General features: G+C 46.6%; 2 protein-coding genes across 3 annotated transcripts in view; both read right to left on the bottom strand.

Moving 5' to 3' along the window:
• Positions 1-477, bottom strand: part of LOC119366336 (pentatricopeptide repeat-containing protein At4g01990, mitochondrial-like) — a 4,643-nt gene extending 4,166 nt beyond the window's left edge. The window contains exon 1 of the mRNA XM_037632061.1: positions 1-477. Coding sequence (XP_037487958.1) covers positions 1-254 — 254 coding nt within the window. The 5' untranslated portion in view covers positions 255-477.
• A 5,114-nt stretch (positions 478-5,591) lies between these two features.
• LOC119366335 lies at positions 5,592-8,395 on the bottom strand. 2 transcript variants are annotated; one of them, XM_037632060.1, is made up of 3 exons: positions 7,201-8,395; positions 5,808-6,178; positions 5,592-5,729 (listed from the first exon to the last, which is right to left on the bottom strand). In XM_037632060.1, exons 1-2 carry the CDS (start codon positions 8,357-8,359, stop codon positions 5,829-5,831), a joined length of 1,509 nt encoding a protein of 502 aa, XP_037487957.1. In that variant the 5' UTR covers positions 8,360-8,395; the 3' UTR covers positions 5,592-5,729; positions 5,808-5,828. The 2 variants fall into 2 exon arrangements, with proteins under 2 accessions (XP_037487957.1, XP_037487956.1); XM_037632059.1 differs by having other exon boundaries at positions 5,592-6,178.
• Positions 8,396-18,058: the final 9,663 nt, after the last annotated feature.

The following is an 18,058-nucleotide window of genomic DNA, read 5'->3' as shown; positions in this document are numbered from 1 at the left end:
CTGAAGTTGCGGAGCTTGCGGACGTAGGAGAGGAGCTGGTGCTGGGAGAGCGGTTGTCTCTCGCGGAGCCACCGGTCGAGCTCCGGCGCCACGCACGCCGCCGGGGGCAGCTTCGACAGTCGTCTGTACAGGGGGAGCCACGCCGCCCGCAGTATCGGGCCCTGGCGACACTCCGCGTGCACGAATCCTGCCGGAACCTGCGAGGCCGGCGGCGAGACGCGCCGCAACGCCGCCGTGGCCGCCGTCCGCAGCATCGGCGGTTCTTGGAGGTTAGGGGGGGAGTTGTGTTCGGAAACCGACCGCTCCTCCGAACTCTCGACCCTGCGCCGCAAGAGGAGCGGAAGAGCCGCCGCCGGTTAGGGACGAGGGAGCCGCCGCCGGCGAGGAAAATGGGCGGATGCGGGGCGCCGGGAGGGAAGGGAGGAGTGCGGCGCGCGGCATGGGCTTTCGGCCCACCAACCGACGGAAAACCTAGCGACCTCGGATCGGCGGCACGCGCACGCGGACGGGAGGGGATATGTCTCGCCTCGTAGTTTTTTTTTTCAAACGAGCTTTATTTAACCCGTCACAATGTTTACAGGGGCACAAATAAAAGATTATATGACCGCCTAACCAAGTATGACGGTCAACCCCTGTCAGATAAATACTTATACCTTGGGTTACCAGCTCTAGTGGGAGCTGACAGAAGTGATTGTTTTAATCATTTTGTTGAAAGAGTTTGTTCACGAACATGTGGATGGAATGAGAAGCAGTTATCCATAGAAGGAAAGGAGATTCTATTAAAGTCTGTTGCTCAGTCAATCCCTGTGTATGCAATGTCTGTATTTAAATTTTCTAAGGGGTGTGCAAAGAAATCACAAATGTAATCGCAAGATTTTGGTGGGGGATGATGAAAATCAAGAGAATGCATTGGTGGGCTTGGTGAAAAATATGTTTTCCTAAAGAAGATGGAGGGATGGGCTTTCGTGACCTCCACTCCTTCAACTTAGCAATGTTGGCTAAGCAATGTTGGCGCCTGCTTGATGATCCAGATTCCTTATGTGCCATAGTTCTCCATGCAAAATACTACCCCTCCGGAGACTTATTATCACTAGGACTGAAAAAGGGGGCCTCGTTCACTTGGCAGAGCATCTATGCTGGTATTCAAACTTTTAAGTGAGGACATATTTGGAGAATTGGGAATGGAGAGAAAGTGAATATTTGGGATGACCCCTGAATTCCCTCGAGCCCGTCAAGGAAAGTCGTTACCCCTAGAGCGGGTGTCTTGATTACAAAGGTCAATGAGCTAATAGGCCCTATTACTGAAAAGTGGGATGAAGAACTCCTCTGTGATATTTTTAGCCCAATAGATGTTGCACGCATTCTCCAAATTCCGGTAAGCTATAACTCATTTGTTGATTTTGTAGCCTGGCATGGTACACGATCAGGACATTTTTCTGTTAAATGGCATACCATTTGGAGTGGAAACATCAATTTCAGCATACTGGAATGTCGCGGGCTGGGCCATCATCGGAGAACCCAATATGGTCGATTTTATGGAAAATGCAAACTCCAGGCAAGGTCAAAATTTTCTGCTGGCGAGCGCTTCATGGTATCCTACCACTCAAGTCTATACTTTCTAATAGACATGTTGGGAGTATTGACCAATGCCCAATCTATATGCAAGGAGCTGAGGATGTCAATCACTTGCTATTTCAGTGTGGCCGTGCTGTAGAGATGTGGCGCTTACTCGGACTATCGGAGCTTATCTCAGATGCAACGTTGGTTGATAGATCAGGTTCAACAGTGTTAGAACACTCGCTATGTTTGCCTGACAATAATATGCCTAATTTACCTTCTGTTGGTCTTAAGGAGGGCATTGTTGTATCTTGTTTAAGGATGGCAATTTTACCCACGGGTACGGGTACCCGCGAGTACCGTACCCGCATGGGTAGGGTATGGGCACACTTTTATACCCACGGGTAGTACTCATATCCTACCCATTAAGTCATGGGTAGGGTACATGTATAGTCTTGTACCCACAGGTATATCCATACCTTGCCCGTTGGTGAACTAATGTTAAGTTGTCTTCAATTAGTCATTAATTTGTCATGTGACTTATCTACTCCTATTGACTTAAGAGTATGTTGTGATTTTTAAATTTTGATATTGGTCAATTACTCGTCTACCTGTTATTGAGCTGACATAATTGATTTTTTGTCAATTGTGCTATCAATGAGCGTAAAATTATGAACAACTTGTGTACTATTTGTTCTACCCGTTGGGTACCCAATGGGTACGGGTACCCGTCGGGTATGGGTATGGGTAAAGTTTCATGCCCATGGGTACGGATATGGGTAGATTTTTTTTGCCCACTAACTATACGGGTATGGGTATGGTATTGCTCTACCCTACCCATACCCTACACATTGTCATCCTTAAATTCTTGCTGGTACATGTGGTGGCTAAGAAGGCAGCAGACTCACCAGAATCAACGTCCCCCAAGTAACAGGAGCTCTTTAGCTATACAAGCGATCTACCTAAATTTTCAGAGAGCAAAAACGTTCAGGAGCAATAAAACGAGTTGGAATAACATGGAAGAAACTAGCTGGTGGTTTAGTTAAAGTGAACATGGATGCATCTTTCTATACTGAGGATAATAGAGGAGCGACTGGAGTAATTATACGAGATGACCATGGAGTGTTTCTGGCTGCGTCATGTTCCCCTATACCATACCTTAGTGATGCATGCTCGGCTGAAGTATTGGCTATGTAACATGGACTACTACTTGCAAATGACATGGGCTATCATTCAATTCAGATTGAATCCAACTCGACAGAGGTCATCAATGCATGTGTAGGACATGATCAGGATATGGAGCGAAACATCGGCTATCTACGCAGATTGTTTTATCCTTGCTGGCATGATAGGATCTATAGAATTTATGCACTGTGTTCGTGAAACTAATGAGGTAGCCCACTCTTTAGCAAAATACGCTTATGATAGTAATTCTGCTTGTAAGTGGGTCGATGAACCCCTAGATTTTCTGGTGAATGCCGTTGCAAACGATGTAACTATATTACCAATTCAATAAAGTAGCCATGATGGCATTTCCTAAAAAAAAGTATGACGGTCAACCCCAAAAGATAATAGTGCATACTTTTGCGAGGTTATAAGATTCGAAATTCAAGATTCCAAACTCATGAACAACATTACAAATGGTGAGCGCCAAGGAGCGATATATAATTTCTTGTATGATGGCACCATAGCTGGCTGAACTTCGCTGTTGATGTCATCCACCTCCACTTTGCAACATGAGGCAATATGAATCCGCTCAACATATAATCATCAACGAGAGCAACGCCTTTCTAGCCGCAAGGGCTTCAAGCCTCGTCATAGGATCACACGTACCTGTGGAAACTGCAGTTGATACCTTACCCGTCACAAAGAAGAGTCAGATCGTTGTACACATTGGATCCTTCAAAATAGGCAAATGTCGAATATAGAAGCATGCTATGAAACCTTCAGTTCATGGGGACTTGCTTGGGTGCATCATAGACGTACAACACACAATCTCTCATTCATAGCCTCGGTCACCTTAATCTCAATTGCACAAGTGACCGCTTGTGGCCTAGTGTCATCTTGGGCGGTGAAAATATATTTTTTATAGAAGTCGATAGCCAAGAGCCCCATCTTTTTATGATCTGTCAAATACCTCCATCCTCCCGAGCTAGAGAGTTTAGTTTGTTAATTCCATGACGTCCTTTTGCACGCGCATGAAAATATGTCATATTGCGATATCCTTCCAATTTAAATTGGATAGGAGCACATTACAGATCTAGTGCCTCTCTCCTGCATACTAACTATGAGATTCTGCGCATCAAGCTTTTCTCTGTTCTCGACGGGCCACAACCCACGGATTCTCCTCTTAAGTTTTCAAGCCCGGACCTCTGAGATTTTAACTGTTTCGAGAAAGAATCAAATTCAGTGCGGCTCCACTACTGGGGTTTACCGCGCACATCGGCAAGTGATTCATGAACTTATGCCAGATCTCCAGTCCTAGGTACCCATACATTTGCCACCTCACCATCATAACCATCATGTCTAGTCCATGCATGCATTTTCTGGCTGGTTTGTTCTCTGTGTGCCACTTTGAGCTATGAACCGATATAAGCAGTGCACGATGGTCCGATTCTGTCATTTGGACGCGCGTGATTGGCGTATTATCAAAGGCCTCCTGGAACCTATCATGATCCCCAGTCCCGTGTCAAGGCAAACCTGATGTTGTTTGAACCTTGCTGTTGGTTATCCCAGGTATAAGGTCCAAGGCTATAACCCAAGTCATAAAACCTCCATGCGTCCATATACAGCGTCTCTGAATCCACCCATTTGCCATTCCTCACGACCATGACCTGCGAATTGTTCATGAGCCTCAAGAATCTCATTGAGCAATTCCCGGCTATTTTTTCTTTTATATCTTGCCGGCTGGCTCTCCATAGAAACCGGTGAACCTCCACTCCTTCTCCCCTAGCTTTTCATTCCGGATCACTACATTCATTCCGGATCACTACATCAATGTGAGAGTTGGTAAACATTTTTAGGCCGATCAGCCAGTCGTTGTTCCAGAAGAGAAGCAGACCATATATACTCCTTCTCCCCTAGCGTTTGTCAATGTCGAGAAAATGTAGAAACCATCATACAAAATTATACTGATTCATAGTTTAGAACCTAAATAGATGAACGTGTGTCAACTCAGTGCAGAGAGATGAACATGACTGCGGCCTTTCCGGATGGACAGCGGTGTTCATGCTGTTTGCAGATAGTGCACACCAGACTAGTATACATGTCTTTTTAAGGTAGCATGCATATGCTGTAATCAAATATACCAGTTGTATAAATCGAACTAAAAAAGGCAGACCAGAAAAATAACCATAGAGATCCGTCGCCATCACGCCCTCTTCGGTTCTTACACATGTTTGGGTCTCATCTTGTCCTGTGCCATGTCCTACATACTGATACAAACCATATTTGCCCTTAAGAATTTACAGGTGTGCTTGTTCGGTTATGTGCGGTATCTATGGTATGATGCGCTTCAGTGTTGCTATGTACTCATCCATATATTGGATCAACTTCATGTTACTGTCATCGGTTACTTCTGAACATCAAGTTCAGTCCGGCCCTCTTCTCTGTATGTTGGAGATTGCACAGAGAACATCCATTATATATAGCCTGGTAACTCAGATGAGTGCATCAAATTATGAGTAAATATCCTCTCGAAACGGTTGACTGAATACCATCTTATACCATCCATCCCTCCGCTGCTCTAGTTTGAAACTTTACCAACTTTATAGAAAAAAGATACTCCATGGAATGGTATTCTTTTTGCCAAGTTCATAGAAAAAAGATACTCCGTGGAGTATCATCAATGTTCAAAAATACCAAATCAATATCATTATATCCATCATGGAATGGTATTCTTTGTCATAGTGTTATATTTATCTGGTATAGTAGATGTTGAAAAATTTCAATATAAATTTGGTCAAACTGTACAGGCAGGACTAACACGCGAAGTAAAAAAAAAGAACAGATGGAGTACTAATTGCTTCCAGCGCTTGAAATCGTCAAGTAATAATAATACTTGCACTGCCGATCAGTCATCTCGCAACAATTTCACAGGACAACAAAAGCAAACAGGGGACAACGGTGAAGTCCCAGCTCAGCCGCCAGTCTTGCTCATTTACCTTACCTGACTAATAACCAGTGAGTGACCAACACGCAGCACAAACCAAGAGATCAGCACAACACATCAGGCAAATGAATGAACTTACAAAAGGATCCGAGACTGGCTATCACATCCAAAAAGGCAAGCAGCCCCTCCAGCTGAAGGACTTGTTGCCCTTGGCCGCAGTCGTCCTCCTCGACACCCTGGTACCGGCAGGCCCCTCGCCTCCTTGCACGCCCTCTCGAGCTACGCCACCCGCCCCTGCACCCTCCGGAGCTCCAGCCCCTGCACCAGCCCCAGCGCCTCCTCCTCGCCCACCACAACCCGCCTCGGCATCGTTGCTGCCGACGAACAAGGGGTTTGGAGCTTGAGCGGCCGCTGCGAGGACGTGCGCTTCCACGCCTCCAGGGTCGGCTTCTCGTAGTTCAGGCACCCGCACGGCGTCCCCCTCTCCCCGGACGCCAGCGTGGGGTTTGGCTGCATTGCACAGGGTCACACCATTACATTGACACAAGCCAATGCTATTTTTCACTTGTCTGACAGTTTCACTTAAAGAGTTAAAGTTGCACGCTACCAAGGCTGAAATCACCCTATTTTGTGGCGTACAACTATTAGTCTTTAGGTTAAAATATCTTATATATGAAGTGACCTTGAGATTCGAATGGTTCTATGTTGACTGGAAAACAATAGTAATGTGATCAAGGTTTAATAAAATCACAGGTAACTTATGAATAGAGAACCCGGTATCAAATCCAGCAATTCTGTACTCACAAATTCAACCAAGTTCTGTCAAAAAAGAATCTTAATTGTCTCAATCATGCAGCAACCAAGGGCAATTGTGTAGTACTCTAATTTGTGTGTTTCCATGCTTCAAAGGAAGGGCGCGCGTGAGAAAGAAGTTACAGGAAGCACAGACAAAAAGGAAAGGAAGATGATTAAAGGAGGAAATTAAATAAATAACATTTGCACATAGAAAGCACCAATGGCAATCCGGTAGAAGGTTACTAGGTTCCATTGCAACAGTAGGCTAAACAAAGGTGATATCCTGGTTGTAAAATTATCAGAGTTCAATACCAAAGATGATAAATTCGAAAGACTAATGGCAGCACCATGAATCACAAAAGTGCACTGCCAACAGGGGAAGATGTAAAAAGGTTTACATTTGCGTGCAGGCGAACAAAGTTGGGTTTTTGACAGCAAGTACTGATGTAAATCACTATGGGTGAATTTGCTTTTTGTGCGGAACCTTAGTAACTTACTATAGATGAAATAAAGTGTCCCAACATGCGGAGCTACAACTCAAGATAGATGTCATGAAGAGGAGATAAAAATATGCGTGAACTGAAAACAATTGGGATTTCTAAGGAAAGGAGGTACGAATTATTTTGCATGACAAATATGTTGTTTAGAGGAGATAAACATTGCGATCATTTGAACTGTAAGCTGTGTGATAGTGATATGAAGGGAAGCAGGTTTCTGGCATTCAACATCAGGCTTACCACTTGACACTGTCGGCGCCGCCAATAACGGTGGGAAGTTGCAATATATGTGAGACGGTTTGGGCAAAGAAGCGCACACCCTCTCACACTGCAATGTGTCGACGTCCAGCGTGAAACCACCTGACTTGACCAACGAGCTTCCACACTGATATAGGAGCAGGTGCCTCCCCACCGCGCCCGTGAGCAAGGACCCAGAATCCAGCGAGAATGTCCTCTTCTCCATCTGCCACTGGGTAGAAATCCCAGCATTGTTTCGCCAAACGTTGTACTTAAGGCGAGATGTGTCGGGTTTAGGCACCAACATCCGGATCATGCCTTGGCCTGCCTCCACAATGGCCACATCATCGCCCGAATGTCTGGCACAGGGCGGGTGGTCGGCCATGGAGAACTTCATCCTCTGAATGTCAAGCACCAGCAATTTTTCAGTTGAACCTGAAACCCAGTAGAAGCAGCCATGGGCGTAATGGCGCGACACGACGAAGCCCGGCAACAGCTTGCTTGAAAAGGCTCGCCATTTCCCTGTGCCGGAAGAGAAGACAGCGGCCACTAGCTTAGCTTGAAGCAGCACCATCCAGATCACCCGGAATGATGTCCCCTCCTCCTCCGTGGCAGCTGCTGCCTCCTCGTCGCCGTTGCCGGGAGGGACGAGGAAGGTCTCGGCGAAGCAATGCCCTTCTATCAGGAATTGGTCCACGACCGAAGCGGCTAGGTCATCGGGGATTGGGGGGAGCAGGAGATACAGCCGGTGCAAGGGGTCGCACACCACCATCTGCTTGAAGAGGGCTTCCAATCCATCACCGGAGTCGTGGCGGCGGGATCTGTCGAGGAGGACGCGGCCGTCGCGGACTTCCCGCACGGACCAGTTCCGGGCGGGGGCGGGGAGGAAGGCGAAGGAGAAGTCGGCCGCGAGGGCGACGGCGCTGGCCGCCGGTGCGGAGGGGTGAGGCCGGACGGCGGGGTGGAAGCGGTGCTGCCCTGGGTAGAGGAAGCCGAGGAGGGGCGGGGGGTGGATCTTGCGGAAGCGCCGGAGGAAGGAGCGGTCGGCGACGAGGCGGCGGAAGGAGGCGCAGGCGGCGGAGGCGCGGATGAGGTCACCTGGGGCGGGGAGGCGGAGGAAGATGTCTACCAGGAGCTCGTCGGGGATCGCCGGCAAGACCATCTTCCGGCCGCTCTCCGGCGTCGGTGTTGGCGGCGGCTGTGTTCTCACGAGGCTGTGTGTGCTCAGCTCACTGTTTTTTTTCCTTTTGAGAGAGCTGCTGGGGTTGTCGCGGGCCGAAACTAAATGAATACGTTTATTTCTCAAAAAAAAAGTGAATGAGTGCACAATATTGAAATTACAAAAAAATAGAAAAAATTATATAAAAAAGAAATTTATTGACAATAAAGATGCACAAGGTTTATAGGTGTATGAAATTTTCGTGGTGATTTGACAATGAAGGAGCTCTTGACAAAAAAAAACGTTTTGAGAAAGGTTCAAGATTTTTGATTTTGGACCGTTGATTTTGTTATTTACGTCCCAAGATCCTCCGATGTCAAATCGCCACGATATTTGCACGCCCATAGAAAACTTATTCATTTTTTATGTACAAAAATTTCAGATTTTTTTTTGCTTTCTTTTTCTTCTGATTTTACTATTCGCCTGAGAGCATATGAGCTTGTAATCAGCTATAGATTACCGATAAGTATAGCACTTCACTAGTCATTTACCCAATTAGATAAAAAAACACTACCATATATCTTCAATTAAGAATTATTTTTTGGTTGCTTAACTATGACGTGATGAGGGAGCGGAGAAGCAAAAACTTCGGACATGTACTGCGTGATATTGAGAAGCTGCGAACTGAGCTAGCAAGTGTGCAACAAGGTAATGCCGAAAGGTTGTTAAGTAAGCAGAAAATGAACGAGCTTGATGAGCTCCTATACAAAGAGGAAATGTTATGGCTGCAGCGTTTAAGGATTACTTGATTAAAGGAGGGAGAAAGGAACACCGAACATCTGCACCGTAGGCCTGTATGGCGAGCGAGACCAATTACATTCAGCGTTTAGGTAAACTTATGGCACTTGATGCATTTTGATACGTTTTCAACATATCTATAATTTTTTATTGCTCCATGCTACTTTATCTATTGTTTTAGGCAATACTGGGCTTTATTATCCACTTTTATATTATTTTTGGGACCAACCTATTAACCGGAGGCCCAGCCCAGATTGCTGTTTTATGCCTATTTCAGTGTTTCGAGGAAAAGGAATATCAGACGGAGTCAAAACGGAACGAAATCAACTGGAGAAATTATTTTTGGAAGGAAAGCCATCCGATAGACTTGGAGTGCACGTCGGGGAAGAAGGGAGGTGCCCAGGAGGGTGGGGGGCGCGCCCCCCTGCCTCGTGCCCCCCCCCTTCGGTCCACCGACGTACCCCCTGCACCCATATATACCTACGTATCGTAAAACTTCCAGAGAAGAAGATAGATCGGGAGTTCCGCCGCTGCAAGCCTCTGTAGCCACCAAAAACCTCTCGGGAGCCCGTTCCAGCACCCTGCCGGAGGGGGAATCCATCACCAGTGGCCATCTTCATCATCCCGGTGCTATCCATGACGAGGAGGGAGTAGTTCACCCTCGGGGCTGAGGGTATGTACCAGTAGCTATGTGTTTGATCTCTCTCTCTCTCTCTCGTGTTCTCTCGTGTTCCCTCTATGGCACGATCTTGATGTATCCCGAGCTTTGCTATTGTAGTTGGATCTTATGATGTTTCTTCCCCTCTACTCTCTTGTGATGAAATGAGTTTCCCCTTTGAAGTTATCTTATCGGATTGAGTCTTTTATGAGAACACTTGATGTATGTCTTGCCGTGTTTATCTGTGGTGACAATGGGATATCATGTGCCTCTTGATGTATGTTTTGGTGATCAACTTGCGGGTTTTGTGACATTGGGAACCTATGCATAGGGGTTGACACACGTTCTTGACTCTCCGGTAGTAGCTTTGGGGCACTCTTTGAAGTACTTTTATGTTGGTGGGATGAATCTGAGATTGTGTGATGCATATCGTATAATCATGCCCATGGATACTTGAGGTCACAATGGAGTATCTAGGTGACATTAGGGTTTTTGTTGATTTGTGTCTTAAGGTGTTATTCTAGTACGAACTCTTTTATAGATCGATCCGAAAGAATAACTTTGAGGTGGTTTCGTACCCTACCATAATCTCTACGTTTGTTCTCCGCTATTAATGGCTTTGAAGTGACTCTTTGTTACATGTTGAGGGCTTGTTATATGATCTATCTATGTTATTATTGTTGAGAGAACTTGTACTAGTGAAAGTATGAACCCTAGGCCTTGTTTCCTACCATTGCAATACCGTTTACGCTCACTTTTACCACTTGTTACCTTGCTGTTTTTATTATTTCAGATTACAAAAACCTTTATCTACCATCCTTATTGCACTTGTATCACCATCTCTTTGCCGAACTAGTGCACATATACAATTTACCATTATATTGGGTGTGTTGGGGACATAAGAGACTCTTTGTTATTTGGTTGCAGGGTTGTTTGAGAGAGACCATCTTCATCCTACGCCTTCTATGGATTGATAAATCTTAGGTCATCCACTTGAGGGGAATTTGCTAATGTCCTACAAACCTGTGCACTTGCAGGCCCAACAACGTCTACAAGAAGAAGGTTGTGTAGTAGACATCAAGCTCTTTTCCGGCGCCGTTGCCGGGGAGGTTAGCGCTTGAAGGTATATCTTTAGATCTTGCAGTCGAATCTTTTTGTTTCTTGTTTTATCACTAGTTTAGTTTATAAAAGAAAACTACAAAAAAATGGAGTTAAGTTTGTCTCATACGCTTCATCTTTTTAATATCTTTCGTGAGAATGATGGAAAGGAAAATTGTGCTCAAGTGCTAGAAGAAGAATTACATAGAATGCTTGGCATAAAATATTTGAATGATGAGCATGATCGCAATGTTGTTAGTATGAACTCCTTGAATATCCATGATGCTAATGATATGCAAAGCCACAAGCTTGGGGAAGCTATGTTTGATGGAGATGATATTTTTTGTCCCCCAAGCTTTGATGAGCAAATTTACTATGATGAAAGCATGCCTCCTATCTATGATGATTATTGTGATGACACGTATGCTTTAAAGAATAATGATAACCATAAAACGTGTCATCTTGATCTTAATTTTCAATCACATGATAGTTATTTTGTTGAGTTTGCTCCCACTACTATTCCGAATGACAAGAAATTTGCTTATATGGAGAGTAGTAAATTTTCTATGCTTGTAGATCATGAAAAGAATGCTTTAGGTGCTGGTTATATTGTTGAATTTATTCATGATGCTACTGAAACTTATTATGAGAGAGGAACATATGCTTGTAGGAATTGCAATAATGTCAAGTTTCCTCTCTATGTGCTTAAAGTTTTGAAGTTATGCTTGTTTTGTCTTCCTATGCTAGTTGATTATTGTTCTCATAAGTTGTTTGCTCACAAAATCCCTATGCATAGAAAGTGGGTTAGACTTAAATGTGCTAGTCATATTCTTCATGATGCTCCCGTTATGTTTCAATTCTTATCTTTTTTGTGAGCATCATTGTCATCAGCATGCCTAGCTAAAAAGGCATTAAAGAAAAGCGTTTGTTGGGAGACAACCCAATATTTACCCTTACTGTTTTTGTGTGTCCACATGATTATGCTACTGTAGTAATCATGTTTTATAGCTTTTGTTTCAATAAAGTGCCAAGTAGAACCTTTGTGAAGACTTGGGTGAAGTTTATGTGATCTTGCTGTGAAAAACAGAAACTTTAGCGCTCACGAGATTAGCTGCCATTTTTTACTGGAGAGTGCTTTTAGGTTGATTCTTTTTGCAGATAATTAATAGACAAATTTCTCAGGTCCAGAAACTTATTTCATAATTTTTTGGGTTCCAGAAGTATATGTTTTATACAGATTACTACAGACTGTTCTGTTTTTGACAGATTCTGTTTTCTATGTGTTGTTTGCTTATTTTGATGCATCTATGGCTAGTATTAAGTGGTATGAACCATAGAGAAGTTAGAATACAGTAGATATTACACCAATATTAATTTAGAATGAGTTCATTACAGTACCTAAGTGGTGGTTTTATTTTCTTATACTAACGGAGCTTACGAGTTTTGTTTTGAGTTTTGTGTGGTTGAAGTTTTCAAGTTTTGGGTAAAGATTCGATGGACTATGGAATAAGGAGTGGCAAGAGCCTAAGCTTGGGGATGCCCAAGGCACCCCAAGGTAATATTCAAGGACAACCAAGAGCCTAAGCTTGGGGATGCCCCGGAAGGCATCCCCTCTTTCGTCTTCATTCATCGGTAACTTAATTGGAGCTATATTTTTATTCACCACATGATATGTGTTTTGCTTGGAGCGTCATTTTCTTTTGTTAGTTTTTTATTGCTGTTAGTTAGAATAATGTTTTGCATCTTTAGTTTCAATAAAAAGTCAAGGATAGCCTTTGCCATGCTTATTTTGCAATTATACATGTTGCTGTTTGAAAACAGAAAGTTTACCGCTGTTGCAAAAATTCCCTAGAAAAGTCAGAGAATGGTATAACATTGAATATTTTTGCATATTAAGCTCTGATAAATTTATTACAGTGGGAATTTTAGTTCATAATTTTCGGGGTCAGAGAAGTATTGATACTCTTGCATTCTTTATAGATTGTACTGTTTTGGCAGATTGCTGTTATAGTTGCATTGTTTGCATATGTTTGCTTGTTTAATGATTCTATTTGATGATAGGAGTATTAAATATACAGAGACATTTAGTATGCAATGTTGAATAATAATTTAAGTGATTTTTTACAGTAGAAAATAATAAGATTTTGCATTGGTTTTTACTAACCTATCTCACGAGTTCTTGTTGAGTTTGTTGTGAATGAAGCTTTTGATAAAAAGGCACCCCAAGATAATATTTCAAGAAGTCTCAAGCATTTAAGCTTGGGGATGCCCCGGTAGGCATCCCACCTTTCCTCTTCAACAATGGTCGGTTAGTATCGGTTGAGCCTAAGTTTTTGCTTCTTCACTTGAGTTGTGCTATCCTTGCAATGTCATTTTATTTTGTTTGCTGTTTGAATAAGATACCAAGATCTGAATTCTTTAATAAGAGAGAGCCTTCATATAGTTGCATAATTATTTAGCTACTCATTGATCTTCACTTATATCTTTTTGAGTAGTTTTTCATTTACTCGTGTGCTTCACTTAGATCTTTTAGAGCACGGTGGTGGTTTTATTTTGAAGAAATCGTTGATCTCTCATGCTTCACTTAGATTATTTTGAGAGTCATTAATAGCATGGTAATTTGCTTAACATTATTATACTTGGTATTCAAGATATGTGAAACTTTCTTTTGAGTGCGTTGAATACTAAGATAAGTTTGATGCTTGATAATTGTTTTAAGATATGGAGGTGATAATATCAAAGTAATGCTAGTTGGGTGATTATGAATTTAAAGAATGCTTGTGTTGAAGTTTGTGATTCCCGTAGCATGCACGTATGGTGAACCGCTTTGTGATGAAGTTAGAGCATAATTTTATTTATTGATTGTCTTCCTTATGAGTGGTGGTCAGGGACGAGCAATGGTCTTTTCCTACCAATCTATCCCCCTAGGAGCATGCGCATAGTGCTTTGGTTTTTGATGACTTCTAAATTCCAATCTCTCTGTGTAACACACCTCCTCTACCTCCCTCCATCGAGCACAACCAAACAAAGCTCCCCGCGGTGGCGCTTCCTTCGCTCGCTCCTCCGCGCGTAGCCATGCTGCTCGGATTCAGATCCACGCAGAAAAGCTGGTGCTTCAAGGGGTTACACTTTCGATGTTGCAAGGGGGACATCACGGTGTCAGCTAGACGGTGAGTGCTGGCGAGTTGGAGCCGGCGTTGCACACCCGATACCACTTAGTTCCAGGCAGGGGTTGCATGGATGTCGTGACTCGTGAGGCAGGAGAATTCGGTGCTCGCTGTCGTGCCGATGTTGCACCCGGGCAAGGCCTCGAGGGTGCAGTGTCGCCGAATGCAGCAATAACGTTGGTGTAATGGTGGCAACCACAAAGGTTACCGGTGATGTTGCACGGGATGGTTGTTGTTGTGATGATGGGGGTGGTCGGACAACATGATGGTTGCTGCAAACACAATGTTGGCAACGACAGACAGAGGTCTCGCCTGGGGATGGAAACAGGTCGGGTGCGGATCGGATAGTGTTCTTCCCACTTCAGTTTTCATATTTTTTAAAAATAAATATGAACATGAAGACATATGTTATTGGATATGAATGCGGAGCGGATGTTACTTGAATATGATTATCTATCGGGTGTTTACTCTGTTCTGAATGGATATGAATATCTTACAATTTGGCGACATATTAGTTACAGAAAATAAATCAATAACTATGTGACGCAAAATAATCAAGTTGCGATATATGATAAGTCAATGATAGTCTAGTCTAGGAATATATATTACTATAATGCATATTAATTTCTAAGTTTAATCATATAAAAAGTGAAAATTGACCACTTCTTAGGGTGTCTCCAACGGCGACCCGTAAATTTCCTCCCGCATCCGCCCGCGGACAGGGGGACCAGTCTGCGGAAACGGATGCCGGAGGCCGCCATCCAGCATTAGCCGCATACATTGCAAACACTTATCAACAAAACGGATGAAATTCATGCAAACACAGCCGAATTTCATATAAACATGACGGATTTCATACAAACACGATGGATTTTCATTACATTTCGAACATTTACAAAAAAAAAGACCTGATCCTAAACCTATCCTACGGCGGTGGCGCCCGATGTCCAAGCCCGTGTCATCCTTCATCTGTCGTCTCCATGATCGCCGGCTATAAGACACGTGAAGTGAAGGTGTGGTCTCCGGCGAGGAAGAGTAAAACATAGGACGGACCGGCCCACATGGGATACAAGGCCATGTCGCCTCCTGTGCCCTACTCATCCTCGGAGGAGCGACGCCTTGTCCGTCGCCAGTGGACGTGAGGTCCATGATGGCAATGGTGGCACCCATGCTGTCGTCATCTCACCGGGCTTGATGGTTCATGGGTGGCGCATAGGAGGCACGGTTGGCGTTGTTCTTCCCCGCGATCGCTTGGAGCTACGCCTCAGCGGCGGCCGCTTCCGGACAACATCGTAGATGGCACACTGCTCCGCGATGAAGTTGGCGTTCGCCGCTGCCATGGCCGCCACAGCCTCCTCGCTCATGTGCTCGCCGTAGATCTGGCCCTCCGCCAACCGGTGCTGCTCCAGAAGGAATAGGTTGTACCGATGTTCCTCTTGCGCCTGCTGGAACACCGACAAAGACGTCGGCGCATGCTGCACCTCCGCCATGGCGGCGTTGTAGTGCACATGCGCCTGCCCCACGGTGAAGTCGGAGTGCACAGGAGGTGTGGGAGCCCAAGCATATTGCCGTCGGAGCCCGTCTCCATCGTGTTGTCGTCCTCGTCGTCGGAGACCTCGGGCGAGTTGGTCGGCAAGCCGGCCTCAATCCGCCTAGCACAACAGCTCTGTCAGGCGGCGGCAAGGGCGGCCACGGTGTGCTTCATCTCCTTGAAAAGGCTCTCCCACAGAGCTTCGCCGTCTGTACTTATGACGAATGCAGTGCAAGGGAGAGGGGGCGGCTTGTATTTGGTGTGGAGTACCGGGTGTGGCCACCGTTACATAATGGAGTCCGGTGAGGCGAGGTGTCTGGGTGTGTCAATGCGCGGCGCCAGAGTGGGTTTCTGGGCCGACGAGTCTGCTTAATGGCTACATATGGACGGACAGGGCATTGAATGTGTGTGGTAGATATCCATCCTGTCCAATCACGCGTCTCCGGCATTGAACAGACACAGACACCGGAGACACGTCGCGGGCGGCGCCTTCGGCCGGCGCGCCGCTTCAATGGCGGAAGCAGTGAAGGGTCGTGTCCGTCCTGGACCGTCTTCAATATGGAGCGGTGCGCTCTACATCGGCATGAATGCGGGCAACTGACGCTGGGCAGGAACACGCGCGGGCGAGGGAGGAGTTGTATTGGTGGGCCGAGGCGGTCAGATGGGATGCAGATGTTTTGAATACGAATACGCATTTTTTCTCGAATACAGATATCAGATACTCCCTCCGCCTCGGTTTAGAGGGCGTCCGTGCGCGTAGTTTAAATCATCCATTTGACTAACTAAATACTCCCTCCGTTCCTCAATCTAGTGCGCATAGATTTCAGCGCAGGTACCAATGTGTGTGCTGGCGTTTATTTTTAGACCAGAAAGCCCTCGCTCCTCCATGGTTTGTCCCTCCTAGCAGTACTAGTACACTGGTATGTGTGTCCGACGCGAGCGTCTACGGCCAGCAAAAAACCGGCCAGGGAAGCGGGATGCTGACCAAGGACACGGCGACGCTGGCCATGGACGCTGGACGCGGTGGGCGTGGATGGCTCTTCTGGCTCCTTTAAGCCGCTGCCGCTGCCGCACAAGAAGCCAACGCCGGCGTGCTGCCACCATCTGCAAGAACGGCGGCGTTCTCGGAGTGGCGACAACACCTTCCTTGCCGCTGGTCCAATCCCGCCGCCGCCAGTCGATTCCCGCTGCCGCCAGGATGCGGTGCGCAGCTGCGCATGCTCCCGCTGCTGGTGAACCTGCTCTGCGCCGCCGTCCATGGACACGGGGACACGAAGACGACACCGGCCAGGGATGCGGGCCCAGGACGTGCCGCCGCCGGCCATGGACGGAAAGACGTCAGTCGTTGCGGATGCGGGGACACCGGCTGTGGGCGCGGAGGCGCACTCCCATCCTCGAGCAGCGGCGTCGCTGCCGGCCATGTACGCGCTCGACGCGGATACGCCGTTCTTGCACGTGGTGGCCGTGAAGACATCGGCTATGGCAGACGCGCAGATACCGGCCGTGGGCGCGGAGTCGCACTCTCCCATCCTCGAACAACAGCATCGGCGGCGCCTCTGGGCTCTGGTTCTTGTGAGCCGCAGCCACCGCGACCCCGGCGTGCTGCCCCTCTATGCATGTCCAAGAAACTCGCCCAGCGCCCCAGCCTCGTCGACGGCTCCATGATGAGCTCCGCGCGCTCGTCGAGCTCCTGCGGCTGGTGGCCCTGCTTTGCGCCGCCGACCCTGTGTGGGCTCGCCCGAGCTGGAGCTGGCCCTCCGCGTTCATACTACAGGAGGTCGAGGTGGGGGAAAAGCTGCGAGAAGAGATAAGGGAGAGAGACGATGCGGTGGAGCCTGCGCTGCTCGGTGGGAGGGTGTTTTCGTCCAAAACCGCTCGCAGCTAGAAGTACGCACTACATTGCGGAATTTTCGTGAAAAACTTATGCGCACTACAATTAGGAACGGAGGGAGTATAAGTTATATGTTATCAAAAATATATCATTGGATTCTTAAGCGGATGTTAGTTTCTGGTTGTTGACGTGGTTGCGGGACAGAGACGCGGCCCTGCCTGCCTACCTCTCACTGTCACTTGACACCCCGGGCATGGGACGAGACGCGGTCGTTCGAGCCGGGCCGGGGACGGCGCCGCGCGAGCCTCCGCGGCCACGAGCCGCGACCGCGACGTGGCCTCCTTGTCGGCGCCCGCACCGCCCGGATCACGTACGTATTTAAAAACGTTGGGCGGATGATGGGTGGAGCAGAGCAGAGCAGGTTGTCCTGAGGGCTGAGGCCGAGGGCCAAGAGGAAGGAGCCGAACGCACAAGCGATTCCGCTCCACATAATCCAGCACCAATCACTTGAACAGTACTCGTAATCAGCGTGCGCCCACGAGCTACTACAAGAAACGGAGGAGGTAATCAACCACAGTGCCGGTTACCAAAATGTATGTCGTCTTGTGTGTTAACGTTT

This window comes from Triticum dicoccoides, chromosome 2B (genome assembly GCF_002162155.2).
Source record: "Triticum dicoccoides isolate Atlit2015 ecotype Zavitan chromosome 2B, WEW_v2.0, whole genome shotgun sequence".
Lineage (NCBI taxonomy): Eukaryota > Viridiplantae > Streptophyta > Magnoliopsida > Poales > Poaceae > Triticum > Triticum dicoccoides.
The sequence above is the reverse complement of the archived record's forward strand: the minus strand, read 5'-3'. Positions and strand labels throughout refer to the sequence as shown.

Bases quoted from the DNA above. Each gene is read 5' to 3' on its own strand.
- LOC119366335 (XM_037632059.1), bottom strand. From the start codon at position 8,359: ATGGTCTTGCCGGCGATCCCCGACGAGCTCCTGGTAGACATCTTCCTC. The intron at 6,179-7,200 runs GTAAGCCTGATG...TGTGCAATGCAG, and splicing joins GGCGCCGACAGTGTCAAGTG to CCAAACCCCACGCTGGCGTC.